The 17,595-nt window shown below is 37.0% G+C and overlaps 1 protein-coding gene across 5 annotated transcripts in view; it reads right to left on the bottom strand.

Annotated features, from left to right (window-relative positions):
- The window catches only part of NBN (nibrin), a 46,172-nt gene extending 40,939 nt beyond the window's left edge, over positions 1–5,233 (bottom strand). For 3 of the 5 annotated variants that reach the window (XM_057735448.1, XM_057735445.1, XM_057735443.1), the window contains exons 1-4: positions 5,075–5,233; positions 3,168–3,298; positions 1,875–2,023; positions 1,255–1,414 (exon numbers count right to left, since the gene is read on the bottom strand). In XM_057735448.1, coding sequence (XP_057591431.1) covers positions 1,255–1,414; positions 1,875–2,023; positions 3,168–3,298; positions 5,075–5,111 — 477 coding nt within the window. In that variant the 5' untranslated portion in view covers positions 5,112–5,233. Of the gene's footprint in view, positions 1–1,254; positions 1,415–1,874; positions 2,024–3,167; positions 3,299–4,086; positions 4,129–4,887; positions 4,960–5,074 lie in introns of those variants that run through there. The other 2 variants (XM_057735446.1, XM_057735447.1) reach the window with 2 other exon arrangements.
- Positions 5,234–17,595: the final 12,362 nt, after the last annotated feature.

The following is a 17,595-nucleotide window of genomic DNA, read 5'->3' as shown; positions in this document are numbered from 1 at the left end:
AGCCTCTGTTGGTGTATATACAGTACTCTCTAACATCCAGGGACTGAGTAGCCATTAGTATCCTAGTAACTGGAATAGTGTGTACTATTGTAAAACGGATGCTAGTTTCCAGGTCTGTCACAGACTCAGCAAAATATCTTTCAAGTCCATCTAAGCACTTTATTTCATACCCATCAAGCAACGGCATGATTACCTATCCCATTTCTAAGGTACCTTGATATCTTTAAGGGGATCATGTTGGAGTCCACACATAAATATTCTGGTCACTATAAAGGTACATCCCTACTGTAAACTAATAAATGGACATTTTGATTTATGAATCTATTATCTGGATTTATTAGTATAAATTAGGACTCAGGAGGCTAATCACTCTGTTGAATTTATAAATCAATTTCATAAACTTACAAAGACGAAACGATCTTTGATCAGAGATAACCCCACTAAGATACAAGTTTAACATGAGATACAATCTGAACAGCAAGCCTTTCTCTATGACAACTATTTAGCTATAATACACATATTCTAATTTAATTAATTATATATTAAAGGATTTTTGTATCATCTAATAAAGGATTCTAAACATTTGTTGTTTTATAGTCAACCTGCTGAAAGGAGACAAATTACCCCCTAATGTCATTCTTCAATTAGCTTTGGATTAACCAAATCTGAAGAAGACGCAAAATCTGAAAACATGCCAAAATATATCAGTTTCAACAAACAGCATCTTCTAAAGGCATATATCTACATATCTCCAGATTGTGACAATACATTAAGGTAACATTAAACCGTAAGAACTTAAAGTCTTCATGATTAGGGCCTAACGCCAGCTAAAAACTATATAAAAAAAGCATGAAACCATGGGATGATACCAGAGACTGGAGGAAGAAAAGACATGAGCTGCTAACTCTGAAGACTGGCAGTTGATCTCTAACTGCTTTGCTTTTAGACTGAAACACAAACTATGCACTGTAATGAACTTCTTGGTGAAAAGATAATATAAATCATTTACATGCTAAATCAAAACCTGCTTTTGCTTTTGCTTTTGCTTGCCCCAGATAATAAACAGTGTTTCTGAAAAACCATTCTAGCTTACATGGTAGATACGGCATTGGTTGGCATACATATATATCTACAACTAACACTTCTGACAGTTTTAAAGTAAATGACTTTTAAAACATCTGTGTATAGTGGCTAACTGAATAAACCTAAATTCAGAGAACTTATTTTAACATAATAACAAGGTATTTAACTTACTTTAATGGTAACTTTAACTGATACCATGACAAGGTGAGTACATTCCTCTGTCCAATTGTTTACAGTAAGTCCTCCAAGTTGCAATATAGCTTGACTTAGAGCAGTTTTCCCAGAGACATCTAAACAAGAAGAGCATGCAACCAAAGGTTCATACTCTACTCTGTAAATAAGAATAAGATATACAAAATTATCATAGTTATAGAGATGCAACTTACGGTACTTTAAACTTTAAGCTCACATCACATGCTGTTATTTTGATTTTCATGTATTACTAAACCTTCTAACTTACGAAATTACCACTTCCTATGTCTTAAATTGCAATTAAGAAAATAACAATGATCAAAATTTAACATTATACTTTGACCTATGCAGAATCAAACAAAAGTAGCTCCTGCCAAGGTTCTCAGGACCCAAACTCTCATTCACTCTTGTCACTATCTATGATTAATAAAGTGATTAATAAAATGCACTAACCACGTGTGGTGCAAAGTTCACTACTGTGCTAAGTAGGAATTAAACAGACTACTTTCAATTTATTATCCATAAATATTCTTTTCCTTTAGAATATGACTAGTGCAAAATAAAGCTGTCCATTTTAATATCAATTTAAAAATTCTTACCTGAATTTACTTTCAAACACTCCAAAGGTAACTCTATCTCCTGTTTTCAAAATTCGGGAAAGGCCATTCTGCATTTTTTCATCATTAACAAAGGTACCATACTTAGAATTATCTTTTATTGTCAATATAGGGATTTCATCTGTTTGGCTCTGAAAAAAAAAAAAAAGATCAATAAATAATCTAAAGTCTCTTACCACTCAGTAAATACAATTCCTAAGGGGAAAAGTTTCAAAAGAAATGGTTGATAATTTTTGAAATAGGCAATAGGTGGTTAACTCCAAACACAGCAGGCAATACAGTTATTGTTTTGGTTGTATGCAAAGAATGATCACTCAACTAGCAATTAAGAGAAAAATGTCTTAATTCCAGAATCACTCCTCTTAGAAGATACATTTTCTTTATTTTTGTAAGTCAGTGGAGATTTTTCTGACCCCTTAATTTGAGAATTATTTGCTTCTGTACAGTCTGTTTCATGTATAACATGACAGCTTCATTCCTAAGGGTTTATATTTTTTACATTATCAAAATCACATAGTAAAAATCAGTCCAATGAGAAAAGGCCAGAGTGTCTGACTTGCAGTAACAACTTTATTTTTTCTTTAGGATTTTCAACAACGTTTTTCCAAAAGAATACAGACACACAATCTAAATATTACTGAACAAATCCAGCATTTGCCAATATGCAGTCTTTGCTCAAAACAATGGCTTTTCTTTCTTAATTGCCACCAGCATTACCATGAGCACAGCTATTTGTATACATTTATATTACTTTTATAATCCACCTTTATTATTAAAACAACCCACACACCAAAACAAACTCAAAGCCATTAAAGGATCTGTGGGGCATATACAACAGCTATTTTCCCTAGTAAAGCAAATCAATTTCCCTTGTGAAAACCTAAGATATACAGGAAAATACCAGTGTTCATATGGCTACACAAACTCATTAAGGCAGGATTCATGATGGTCTATTGACTGCTCTATTCCCAGGCTTTGGCACAGTGACTGACACACAGCACTCAACAAATGTTCAAGTAAATAAATACAAATATGTTCTACTTCCTCTGAGTTTCTAAATCACTAAAACAGTAAAATACTGAAACAGAAACATCAAATCTCGAAATAAACAAATACCACCAGTACCACTGCCAAAATGTACTTAATTTTGTTAACATTTAAAGAGAACTAACAGCCCTATGAAAAGTCTCCCAAACTCTAACACATACACCAAGGTAAACTTTTGTGATTTCAACCCCCTCACTGTCAGCTAGAGAAATAAAATTAGTAACTTACCAGGTTGGTTACAGAAAAGTCAGCAGTTAATACAGCATGATTTCGACTGATTGACTGATCATCTTCAATTAGAATGCCACAGTTTTTCCTTCCAACAATGTACTCAACACCAACCAAAAGTCTGTATGGTTCTAAGAGAATTTTTTTAAGAAGTAAATTAACAGGTACACACATACATAAACATGTATCTAAGATATAGGTATGGCAAATATTTAAATATTTTTATTCTGCTATTTAAATGCTAATAATCAACTTTATGTAAATCAAACTTGTATTTTCTAGGAAAGCCTCACCGAAGGAGGCAAATCTAAACAGACAGAAAGCTCCACCATCTTCCTAAAGGGAAAACAATTTTGTCGCTTGCACAAATTAACTTACACATTTAATGCATTACCAAATAAAATCACAACACTTATATTTGGAGCTTGATAAACAAATTCAAAATTCTATCAGGAAAATATAATGTGAAAAACTGTCCAGAAAAATGTGGATATTATGGGAACTTCCTCTTCCAGGTAGTAAGCTATGCCACAAAGCAATAGCAGTTAAAAGTATGGTATTGGATCAAGAGTAAAAAAAAATATATCAATGCAAGAAAAGTCCAGAGCAGGTTCAAGTGCATAATTTGGGGAATTTTTTTATGTTAAAGGTAGGTAGCTTTTAGAACAATGGGAAAGGGATATTAGTTTTTAAAAAATGTTGGAAATCACCAATTGTTGGAGGAACAGCATGTATGCTGGAGACTTACAGTTTAGTCTGGGACCAATGGACTGGTAGAGTGATTAGGGCAGATAAACTAGACAAGTAGAAAGGAGTCCAGGTAAGCCTTGACCAGACCTGGATTATATCATTATATTAACCAGATTCTTAACCTAGAGTGGATTCTTTCAACGAAAAGCTTTTGTGTTGGTTTCCTTACATTTTTCCTAGAAGGACGGCACCTCACAGCTTCCATTAGATTCTGAAAAGAGTTCAAAACCCCCAAAAGTTAAGGAGGCCACCCAAGGGCGCTAGGGGCGTTTTTCTTCTGCTACACCTTAAGGGAACTCAAAGAGCCAGCCACAGCTACAACCGTTTCCGGAAACTCTTCCTACTGTTTGATCTCGCAATGCTACAGGTCCACAGTGAGCCTTGATCTTTGAGTCTTCCTAATATTGTTTAGTATCTACAGTATTAGTATTTATTTTCCTTCGTTTGGCCCTCTCCGTACTTCCTTACACTGGCAGTCGATTTACCCTCCACATAGATCCTTTTTTCAATCACAATGTAAACTTTCCTGAGGGCAAAAACAAACTAATAAGTGCTTACATACACTAGGCAACCAATTTACATGCAATTACCATTTTCCATTGCTAGAAATAAAGGGGGAAAAAAGCACTTTTTCATTTGTTGTGATGACAAAAAGAAAAATAAAACAAAACAAAAACAAAACCGAAATAATGCTTCCCCGTAGTTGCCATTTACACGTAGCGCAAGATCGCCACCGTGTCGTCTAGACTGTGCTCACTTTTTCTGGGTGTTTCCTCGAGAGCTTAAAACACTAGGTGTCACAACAGGTACCCGGGCCAAGACTCCATCCGGCAGACCACCTAGGCCAGGGTCAGGGCCGGTCCCGCCAGCGGCGCTCACCTACTCCACGCGCCCACCCCACCCGCCCAGCCAGAGCCTGGTTCGCAAGCGCTGCGCCCCTGCCGAGGACGACCACGCGCTCCCCACACACCCCACGCTCGGCTCTCGCGGCAGCGCTCCCGCGGCTGCTCCTGCAGCCTCCCGGGGCGAGGACGAAGACCGCGCCGGAAGGCGGCGAAAGAAGCGAAAACGGGCCGGAAGTAACGCTCCGCAAACCCTGTGCCCACCGCAGCTCCTGCCGGGAAACCGGCCCCCGGACACCTCCCTCACGCCCTTACCTCGGGCCGGGCCCGCAGTGGGGAGCAACTTCCACATGGGCCTGGGTCCCCAGGGTCGGGCCGACGCGCGGAAGAGTAACCAGCGCGGGCCGACGTGCGCGGCCGCAGCCCCGGCGATCGGCCCGGACTCTGGGACGTGCGCGCTCCCGGAAGCCGCGCCTGCCCGCAGAGCGGAGGGATGGACGCGAATGCCACGTCGGCGCCTGGAGGCCGCCCGGCGGCCGGGGGAGGAAGGGCGGGGTCTGTACGGAAACGCGCAGTTTTAGAAAGATCTCGTTTCAAGGTGCTAAACGAGTACAAGAATACGACGGATACAGAACATTACAAATTTTTTTCTAATTGTGAATGGAAATGATTTTAAAAATCAGCTTCAAAGCAACGTAAGGAAAGTCTCTGATTAAAGACATAACGTTATGTATTTCCATGAATTTTCAATTTAAGTTGCTGTCATTCCTTTGTACGGATCCTAATGATGGTGATAATTACGGTGAAGATAAGGATTTCACCCCAAGTAAACTCATCATGTTTACTCTTCTCCAAGCCAAAATCAACTTCTCCTAACTTCTCTGTTTCATAATGTTGCGCTTTCATCTAATCAGGAGCTGAATACTGGAGAGTTTATCCATCCTTTCCATATCTGCTTGTACCGAGCTAGTACAAGCTCTTCTCTTAATACTCCAGTAGCCTCCTACTCCTTCACCACCCACCTCCTGCACTAATCCATTCTATAGTCTACACACTACAAAGTAAACACCCTGAGTACACTTCTGATTATATAATTTCTGGTTTTCAAAAGCGTTCTGAAATGAGAAGGAAAAAAAATGTCACTTTAAAAGGCTGGTTTATGAAACGCTTTTTTATGAATATAGATGCAAAAATCCTATACACAAAATTAGCGAATTAAATCAGGTGGTATATAAAAAGGATAATCATGACTAAATGCGGCTTATTCCAGAAATAGAAGGGTTGGGAAAAAATAAATGTAATTCACCAGAATAACAGGAAAAAGGGAGAAAAATAATGATCATCTTAGTAGTGGCAGTAAAATCATTTGATAAAATTCCACATCTGTGCATTTATTCTCAGAAAAATTGGAATGAAGGGAACATTCTTGATCTGATAAAAGGCATCTATCAAAAAACTGCTGCTTACATTATACTTAAGGTAAATTATTGAATGTTTCCCCCTGACATCAGGAATGAAATAAGGACATATTGGCTCTTAACACTTATTTTAAACATGGTCTTGGATGTTCTAACCAATGCAGTAAAGGGGATAAAGAAAAGGCATATGGATTGGAAAGGAAGAAATAAAAGTCACTATTCACAAATGACATGACTATGTACATTGAAAATCTAAAAAAATTGAAAAGTGTATTTAATAAGTTTGCTGAACACAATGTCTTAAAAATTCAGTTGTATACCTTTATTCCAGAATATGGCATTTAAATAGATAATTATAATAGCACCAACAGTCATCAAATATCTTATAATAAATCTACCAAAAGTTGTGATACAAAACATTGACTGCAAAAAAAATCACTGACAGAAATTAAAGTAAGTTCTGAACAAATGCAGGATAATATACCATGTTCATGGATTGTTAAGATGCCATTTCTCCCCCAAATTGACCTTTACAGTCAATGAAATTAATACAATGCTCCAGATAATTTTTTTGAGTGGAAATTGATAAGCAGTTTCTAAAATCTATATGGAAATGCAAAGGCTAGAACAGCCGAGGAAATTTTGAAGAAGAATAAAGCTGGATTACTTACAACTACCAAGTATCAAGATGTATTATAAAGTTATAGTTATTGTCAGTGTTCTGTTGACACAAGGTTAGAAAATAGGCAAATGTGTCAAAATAGACCTAACCTGTTTTAGGTCAACCATGTTGATCTGTACATGTAATTTGATTTTTCAGAAGTGATATTACAGAGCAATGGAAGAAAGTTCTTTTTTCAATAAATGGTCCTAGGGTTATTAATTAACTCTGCAGAAGATATGAAGACTGACCCTATACTTCACACACATACGAACTTTCAAATATACGAAACAGTATTGTTAGCTATAGTCATGTTGTACATTACAACTGGAAATTTCTATATTGTTCTTTATTTACTATCTTGCCTGTGCAATTTCAGAGGCTCCATATTGTCCTTTCCCACTTTAATAGCTCTTACTCCATAGGCCAAAGAACTGTACTAATGTGGGTGTTGTACCAACTACCAAATATGTCCTTTTCAATTATACATTAGGGAACTGGGGAAATGACCACTAGATAGGTCTCTGTGCTCAGTGGACCTGCTTCTTCCACACCTGGGCAAAAATTCCATTTATTATCTGGCTCCTATATACCTCTAATAGCAGGCCATAGTAATACTTTGGGTTCCTGGGTATCAATGATCATGTGTCCAACAATCCTCAAAATATTTGAGCATTCCTTTTTCCTCAATGTATGATTTCCCAAGGGAATGGGCATAGGTCCTTTTAGTGAAAGACTGAAGGTGGGGTGGGCATGGTTGGGAAAATCACTACCATATATTCTCACCAAGGTGTTGCAGAGTCCCCCTTCCTGGCAATCCTGCCTCTCCTTCAGTAACTGGGTTCTGGGTTGGTAAATTGGCTCAAGTTAGAAAACCAGGATTAGAGACTGACTTTTTATTGAGACTGCTGTTCTCAGCCTTATGTCACCCATTCTTGATTTCTTGTCATTATATAGATTGAGCATGCCCTTGTTGGCTAGCCTCTATCTTTCCCCCAATGCAATATTCTATTAATCATCTTCAGAGGTCAGGATCTCTGTCACTCCTATTTGCCACTCCTTTGGAAACCTGTGCTTGTACCTTTCTGATGGTTAAATGCTGCCACCTGGCTTGTATTGTTTCAGGATTCTGTTGGCCTTGTTACTTATCTATGAACCCACTTCTGTAAATACATCTTTTATCATTAACCATGACCTACGAGGAGAGCCACCACTGAGCTTCTCAGTGATGTTGTTGCCCCTCTCACGAGAGAATTCCTAGTCACTTTGATAAATGGAGCATCTGTATTGGAATTTTGTTAACTGGTGGAGTTTCCAGTCTTACATGGTATAGCACACTAGCATGCATGCTTCTCTGAGCATTTTGCTCCTGACATCTACCATCTGCTATGACAATTCTGACATTTCTACTTCTCTTAGTGTGGTCCACCACTTTCTTCAAGCTTCTAAGAGCCATCATGGAAGAATGATAGACATATTTCCTCAGGTCCTTGCCAGTATTAAATTCTCTTTCCCTAGAGAGTGTTATCAAATCAATAAACTCTCCCTTATCCAAAATTATTTTCCATCTGCTCTTTGTTTAGCATTCTCAGAATATAGTCTGATAAGCACTCTCCTTGTTTCTGCTGGTACATGTTGGTGAGGTTCTGCAGCTCCTTCACTAAAGTCACTTTTTCCCTTTTCAGGGTAAGTCCTTCCCCAGCTGGCTTTTGCTACAAGTTTGCCCTATTCATGTCTGATTACCAGAAGGAGAGATGGGGTAGTCTCAGAGTGATTAAGGAAAAACTTAACTGTTGCTTGGCAACAATACAGGTCTGTTAATCAGAATTGAGAAATATTAAAAAGATGGGACACAATGCAGGTAGTGCAAGATTGGTAGCAAATTTGTCTGCTCATTGTTCCATGCTCCTTGCTTCATGTAGCTTGCTGGCATCTCCTCTGCCCTCTGTTCAGTTATAAACAAACCCTCTTAGATCTTTAAAGTCTTCATGGAAAATTCCCTCTACTTCTTGCCTTAAATGAAACATGGCTCTCTCCATAGGTTACAGCTTCCCTACACGAATTCTAGGATAGTCATTCCAATACCTCTCCCACTGACATGCACCATATTTATTGACCAGTAGGATTACTATTTCCCCCTAAACCTTCACTTCCATTTTTGGGTAATGATCATCCCTGCCTTGCAAAATCTCTTCTAGGTCAGGATCATTTCATATGACTACCCATCCTCTATACCCCTTTTATTGTTAGTAATAGCAAATATGTCCATGTCATTTTCCCATGTTCATTGAAGACATTGCCATCTATGTGAGAGTTTTCTTCTCCATCCCAATTCCTGCCATCATTCTCAAGTAATTGTGAGGCACAGCTGGACCATGTACTCTATCAACTAGGCTCACGTTTCTTTGACTTTCAACTCCTGTGACTTTCATTTCTGCTTCACACTTACTACCTCTTTGATGGTCACAGTTTAGCTTTCTAAATTACCAGAACTTTCTCTCTCTCTCTCCACTTTTAATATCTTAATTTCTGACTGGAGCTGCTTGGCCTTCTCACTTTCTTATATGTTGACTCCCATTAAACCTGCTGTTTAGCTTCTTCCAGGTATCCAGCCACTTGAGCCCTGCACTTTACGCAGGTTATCAGTATCCTTCTATCCTCCAACATATGCCGGATAGACACCAGGATCTGTAGCTTGAACTACTTTTACTCTTAGCTCCTCTCTCAGTACTGAGAATACCTCTCAGAACAACTTTTACTCTCAGAGCTTTCAACTCTCACTTTCAACTCTATAGCTCACTTTTCTATGAGCCTTACCAACCCCTCAGTCCTGAGTCAATTATACAGCAACCTTCTATACCGAGGCTTCTGGATAAAATCTACCTATCTTCGAAAATACGACATGAATGCAAATTCATAAACTCTAACATCAGTTGAACTACAGGGCACTATTCATCAGTCCCATTTCCTTTTTTTGTTTGTTTGTTTGTTTGTTTAATTCATTCTCTATAAACCTAAAGAGCTATCCCACAGCTTTGCCAATCTCTTCAAATCTGGTCATCTCCTTCTAAGAATATGGTATCATATCTTACTGAGGAAATTGATGCAAGAACTTTCTTGCAATTTCTGATCCTAGTCTGCTTCTACGCCCAACATAAGACAAACTTCTTTTCTTTTAAAATCTATACCTATACCTCATTCTTGCCTTCTTTTATTTTTTAAATTTTTATTTATTTTTAAGTTTTTTGGCCATACTGTGTGGCATGTAGGATCTTAGTTCCCCAACCAGGGATCAAACCTGCACCCCCTGCATTAGGAGGCAGAGTTTTAACCACTGGACCACCAGGGAAATCCCTCATTCTTGCCTTCTTATCTTTTATTTCAGGGTGTGATTTGACCCCTCAGTTGGGATCATATTCTCCATTTGTACTTAACTTAAGCCCATCTCCTCTCATTTACAATAAGGTTTTGCTTTATGATTTACCTCTTTCTCCTAAATATCTTCAATTTCTTTCTTGTTTGCTTCACCTTATTTTAAAAACATTTAAAAGACTGTCTTATCTTTCCCCAAAATTCCATTAACCCTGCCATTATTTTCTAAGTAATGTTAAGCATAGGTTTAATAGAGCTAGAATTTAATTGTCTTAAGATCACACACTAACTAAGGTAGCTGTCTCCTCTGACACACAAGTGGGCTTAAATAATAGCTACATTGAGGTAATATTGTTAGCACTAAATGAGATACTGTACTATACATGGTAGGTGTTAAACAAATATTCGTTTCCTTTCTTTCCTTCCTTTCTAGTTCCTTAAGAGTAGGGGCTATGTCTGAATCATTTTTGTGTCGCTACTGTGTAAATCATTTTTATATCCCTAATATTTACCATAATGATGGATACACGACAGCCACATAAGTGTTTGTTGAATTTAACTGCTCATTGATGTCTTTCGAATATCTCATTGAATAGTCCTCTTTTCAACCTTTACTTATTTCGGAACTGTGAAGGTAGGTGGTATGTGGGGGAATAAGAAGCATGTGGAAAAACAGTGTTGACTCAAGGTGTATCTTTATGATTCTGAGGATTATCTGATAGTAGGCAACAAGTTCTATTTTTGTAACCCAACCCTAATTCTATTGTACTGAAATTATTCTACTATAATGATTTTATATTTTATGAGAATAAACAATTTAATTTCTACATGACTAACTTGTTTTGTCTTTACATGGGAGTATAATAGTATATACAAGTTAATCTGTGCATTATTAGTAGACTCAATGAATTAATCTACTGGATTACAATGATCAAATTGGCTGTTTGACCAGAATTTATGTATTAAAATAATTGGAAGATAAAAGAATGCAAGACCCCAAACTGCAAAGTGTATGACTTCACTTTACAGAATAAGAACAAACAAGCCTATGTAATGGAAGCGTGGGTTAGAAGTCACTTAAGTCAACCTACTTAATGACTGCAAAACACTTTAAAAATATGAAGCTGAATATTCATCTAAAATGTGTAGATTAAATAAAGTACTCATATACTAGAGATACATAAGAGCTACTATTCTAAAGAAAGTCATATCCTATCAGTTAGTCTATGTTAATAGCATTTCACAATGACTTTCTTAGTACCATACCAAATGGTCTATAATATTTCTACCAAATCTAATTTATTTGTAAAATCACAGATTTTTAGAACTACAAGTGATTTTAAAGATAATTTATACTAACACCCCAGTTTCATGGATGAGGAAAATAAAGCTGGTAAAAATTTATTTGCACAGTAGCAGAAAGCCAATTTGTAGTAGAGTCATAACAGGAACAAACTTCAGCTTCTCAGTGCAGCTCTCTTTGGATCCCTTCAGCTGCAACCTGGATCATGTCCTTAGAGCCCTACGCTTGAGCAATCTCTGTGCAGTGTAGCCTGGGAAGTGGATCAGAAACCAGAGGGAGGAACATTATCAACTGCTGCTTCCTTTCCAGACGTATACCTTTAAGGATGTTACAGGTCACATGTTTGGTACCTCTCACCTAAAATAAGTGGACATCTGCTATTCTCCAGTAGTGAGATAGAAGCCAGGACTTCTCAGTCACTCTAATCCCTCTTCAAGACTATACTAAACAACCCTCTGGCCATTTCTAGAAGTGATGGTTCTTTAATACCCTGCAGTCCAGGCCCAAGGCTGATGTGACTATGTGGCTTTAGCACTGGGCCTTGTTGGCTTTGCTCACTGAGGGGTTCATTGCTGGGGGTGGGGGGTGGGGAATGATTAAAAACAAAATCTGCTACCCCTGAAAATCTCTCCACAAAGATAGAAGAGAAAGGGAATAGCTTTATTATTGAATAGGCATAAACTAGAATTACAGGTGATCTGCTAAAGAGGTTGCAAAGACACAGGTGATCTGCTAAAGACAGAAAGAAATTTCACCCTTCTATAGAGTGTTGACAAAAATTTAATCAATAGTTGACCTAAGAAAGAAAAGGAAAATTTAATTTGAGCCAAGCTGAGAATTATAAGCTGGGAGACAGTGTTTCAGAAAACTCTGAGGACTCTTCTACCCATTAGAGGTCAAAGCACAGTTATATAAGTTTTTGAGACAAAGGGCTATACATCAAATGATGTACTGACTGTTTACACAATCCAGATCTTCATGTAAAAAGCAAGTAGTTGATCAACATGACACTTCACAGGATTAAGAATGATGGTTATCTCCTAAGGAGGCCTGGTTAATGCAGAGGCACAATACACAGTAAGGGGGATGGAGGAGGCCCAAAAATGCAGAAAAGAATTTATGATTAAATTTTTGTCCTGTCATAAAATGAATTTTATTTCATCAATTTCCCCCTTTTGATTATTACTCTTTTGAGAGAAAGCATTAGGTGACCAAATATTGGGTTCCTCAATGACAAGGTGGTTGCTTACCTGTCCTGGGTCCATCATATTCCTTGATGTCAGGTCTTAATGACCTGGTTCTTTCTTCCCCTTTAGGGGTTGTACTAGTAAGAACTAATGTCAATTCCATCTTGTCCAAAAGGATTTACACCAACTTTATCTTGCATGTGCATCATGCATGTTCATTAATGTATAGAGAACTATAGATGTGATCAGTAGTTTCAAGTTGTTTATATATCATTCTTAGTAGAAGTAGGTGATGCATAGTGAAAAGGCAAAAAATTATCACTTTATGAGTTACACAAACTGTAATCAAAATTGACAATATAAGTAACAATGTCATTTAGTAAAGGTTTAAGCCAAGACCCTCCTAAACCAACCCATTTTCTTAGTATTTCCCCTAAACTGGGAAGAGGATCATTCAGAGTGGAAATCTGATTTTCCATATGTGTCATAAGATGAGTTACAGTAAAAGACTGATCAGGTATAAAAGCCCAACATTCAATATGTCTTATAGCACAAGCTCCCCCTTGGGAAGCAGTTAGAATATTGAGGGCCATGTGATTCTGATCTTCACGCAGACTTCTGAATTGAGCACGCTAATGGCTTAATTATTAATATTTGAAGCTTGCTGAGTAAATTTTGTTAAAGCCTCTATGTGATTAATGATACCTTCTATTCCATGTAATGGAACAAATATTTTTACCAAATGGCCATACCATTGGAGAAATGATTGAATCCAGAATGAAAAGCCAGATTGGCATGGACTGCATCCAAAACTCCCTGTAGGTGACATTGAGCCCAAGAAAGATATACATTTGGTTCATAAACAAAAGTGTACCAAAGTAATACAGGCCTGGCCTAGCATCGTGAGTCAGCTGTCTACTTCAGATGTCATGTTTTCCTGGTCTAGTTGTGCTGGTCTTAAGTTAGTTGGGTGTCAGAAACAGGAGTTGCAGTTCATTCTGGAGGAGAAGAGGCCTGATATGACCCCTTCCAATGTGGCTGAAAAGAATCCTTTATCTGATGTGTTTTTCAGTAATCTCCTGGTCATGGGGTATCTGATCTTCATTCAAAGACAGATTACTGGGATAAACTTCAGAAACAAAGTTTGCAATAATGTAACATAGAAATAAGGAGCCATTTGATAAGTGAAGAGGTAAGTCTTACAAAGTAAATACACATAACTTCAAAGACAACAGCACTAGAACTTAATGTCCACTGAAACATAATCTTTCTCTCTAAAATGAAGTTTTAACACATCACTTAAAAGGTTAAGAAACTTTACAATCTGTTATCAAAAGCAGGTTAGTATCCTAAGAAAACTTTGTCCTCTTAACAGAGAGAAAACCAAATTCAGATTTTACACCGCTTAACCTTTAATATTAAAATTCATTTATTTAATTAAATTTATTCTAATCTTAGCAAATCCTGACATAGAATTCCTTTCTAAAGATTCTTTTATATTCTTTCTCACAAACATTCTACAACTTTCTATATCCATATTAATTTGACCCTTATTTCTTTTTCCATTTAGAATTAACCATCTTTAGGACAAAACTACTTTCTTTTCCTTTAACAAAACTCATTACCAATCCTTATACCTTCTTTTTCCTTGCATACAAATATGTTTTCCTTGTTAATTTTTAGTAGTTTTAATTACATATTTTAATTAGAATTCTTAACTGTAAAACCTTAGTGTCTCAAATTAAGAAGCAAGTAATTATGAACTTGTTGACTTAAAAGAATTGCACGACATGGGAGTTGTGAGTTAAGTTTTATTGGGGGCAAAATTAGGACTGCAGCCCAGGAGACAGCATCCCAGATAGCTCTGAGAAACTGTTCCAAAGAGGCAGAGGGGAAGTTCAGTATATACATGGTTTGGTGAAAGGGAAAATTATGCAATCAAGCACATATTCTTTACAAAAGGTTCCTGCTAGTCACAAGCAGCAGTCATCACCATGAAGGATTTTAGTGTTTTTCTAGATATAAGGAGATACAAGAATTGGGCCTATAAAGTTGGCTTCTGAAAATATCTATTTAAGGACCTTTTCTGCCAGTTTTTCACAGAGCACAGAGTGCCTCATTTCAGCTCTCTACCCTGAGCACCTTTCAGGGGGGCGTTGACAGTCAGCAGCTGCAGCAGCACAAGATTTAATCTTTGTAGAGGTAGATGACAAATGCCAGTGGAGAATGCCAATTGTAGTTGACAAACTGTTTGTCATATCAGTACTTCCTGATGGCAGACTTAGGAACATATTCTATAACCTAATTTCTTTCCTCAGTGAGGAACAATATATATCTAAAGAGCCCAAATAACTTCAGTCTTTCTCTAATAAGAAGACAAAAGTAGGTAAACTTAGACTTGTTTAGCAATTAAAGTTTCAGTACATTATTTGGAAATGATCTTGATATTTGATTAATTCCCATCATTTAACTTAATTTAGCAGTTTCAAGTTACCAAAAATCTAGAGAAACTTTTAAGTAGACAGTCCTAAAACACAATTACTCCTAGAGTTCAACTAAAAAACTCTCCCTCATTTACATTTAATGTACTTTAAAGTTTCATCACATCACCTTAGTGTTCTTGTTGACAAATTGTGCAACAGGAATGATAAGAACTTATTTGACTTGTAGTTGTCAACTACCATTGACATTTGCCATCTACCTCTACAAGGATTATGTGCTGCTACTGCAGCTGCTGACTGACAAAGCCTCCCTGAAAGGTGTTCAGGGTGGAAAGCTGAAATGTGGCACTCTGCGTTTTGTGAAAAACTGGCAGGACAGGTCAATAGATAGTTAGATATTTTTAGGAGCCAATTTTATGGACCCAATTCTTGTATTTACTCATATCTAGAAAAACACTAAAATCCTTCATGATGACAACTGCTCCTCGTGACTAGCCAGCACGAGACTAGCAGAAACCTTCTGTAAACATTATGTGCTTGACTGCATGTTTTCCCGTTTCACCAAAATCACATATATATGGATCTCCCCACTACCTCTTTGGAACAGTTTCTCAGAGCTATCTGGGATGCTCTCTCCCAGCCCGCAGTCCTAATTTTGCCCCAAATAAAACTTAACTCACAACTCTCACATTGTGCATTGTTTTCAACTCGACATGGTAAACATAGGTACAATAAAAGTATTGATATTACACTTAATGTTGATGACTAAAGACATATATTAATTAAAACAACACAATGTTTTCATTCATTAAAATCTTAGATCATGTGTCCCTTAAATTCATTTGGATTAGTTTCTTTTATATTTCTGAGTTTTTATATGAGCTTAATTTCCTTTAAGCCAAGAAAATAGAGCTCTTTTACAAATTAATTTTGGCAATACTACACATCTACAACACATGTATGTAGATACATACAAACACACAGACACAGAGACCCCATAGTTCCCATAATAAAATTTCAGCTGTGAATCATGCACAATAGTATAAAACCCAACAATTATAAAAGAGATTGGATTCAAATTGGGTTTCTGGAAGATGGAACAAATCAAGGGCATGTGTTTAGATGGCTAAATCCTTTTTACTATTATTTATTGAGAAGACACTAAGATCTGTATTTGTTCTTGACAAGTCAAGTTCCAAATTAACTATCCCCTCTTTGTTTTTTTCATTCCCTAAGAGTTACCTTCCTGAAATTTGCATTTTAAAAAGATGGCCTACAAAAGAGTTCCTGGAGAAGACCAGGTAGAACATTAACATCTGAAAGGCATAGGAGAAGAAATGCAAATTCCTCTTAGGAAGAAATTTTGTTCCCTTAAAGCCAGAATTTATTTTTTCAATACTTACAAGGCACTAAAGATAAATAGGTAAGAGTTTTAGTTAAAAATCTATAGTCAGAAAACTAAAATGATCATAAAAACATTAAACTTTAAGATTGAATTCTACTTTATTATATTGTAAAAACATAGTAAGCTACTCTTTGTGATGCAGTGTATTTATCCTTCTGCTAAATGGAAATAAAATACTTGACTCCAAAAAAGAAAAAACAAAAAGATAAATAGGGAGGATTGGGAGTGTTAAAAAGATTGATGGGTTTTGGATTATTTCTGGAGCCACATCTGTGGTCCTGTAAAGACTAGACTTATAAAACAAGGATAGCTGTTTTTAATTGCTCAAAGGACTGAGTGGCCACTTAAATGACATCATAGTTCTGACATACCTTTTCATCTATGTTCAACTGTTTTCCTTTCCCTCCTTTAGCTTAGGGAAGAAGGCAAAAAAAAAAATCCTATCAGGCCCTCAACGTTAGTTATGGTTTGGTCAGACTGGTAGCTTCCCCTCTTGGTAATCCATTTACAAAAACATTTGAGGATTCTCCCTGGGTTTAAAAAATTCTTTAACTAGGGCCCTCAGTTTGGCCTTTGATCAGAAAATGCTCACCTAAAGCCTCAGGTGGTCACATTCCTGAAGATAACCATTTAATAACCTCTTCATAGTCGAAAGGTAATTCAGAGGATTACTAGAATGAGTAGTGCTGACTTAAAAAAATATATGCACAATGTGAGAGTTGCCAGTTAAGTTTTATTTGGGGCAAAATGAGGACTGTAGCCCAGGAGACAGCATCTCAGATAGCTCTGAGAAACTGCTCCAAGGAGGTGAGGGGAGGAGCTAGGATATATAGGAGTTTTGCAACAAAGAACAGGTAGCCAGGAACATCAAGAGATTATTGTTAATTAAAAGAAACAAGATATCTCAAGTTAAGAAATTTAGTGCTATTCCATGTAAGGGAAGATGCAAGGTCTGGACTCACTGAAATCATTTATTTGATAGGCACCTTAGCTATCTGGGGCCTGCATGTTCACAGCCTGAGTTTCCTCAGGGCTCACCACAGTGAGTG

The sequence above is a fragment of the Hippopotamus amphibius genome, chromosome 5 (genome assembly GCF_030028045.1).
Source record: "Hippopotamus amphibius kiboko isolate mHipAmp2 chromosome 5, mHipAmp2.hap2, whole genome shotgun sequence".
Classification (NCBI taxonomy): Eukaryota; Metazoa; Chordata; class Mammalia; order Artiodactyla; family Hippopotamidae; genus Hippopotamus; species Hippopotamus amphibius.
The sequence above is the reverse complement of the archived record's forward strand: the minus strand, read 5'-3'. Positions and strand labels throughout refer to the sequence as shown.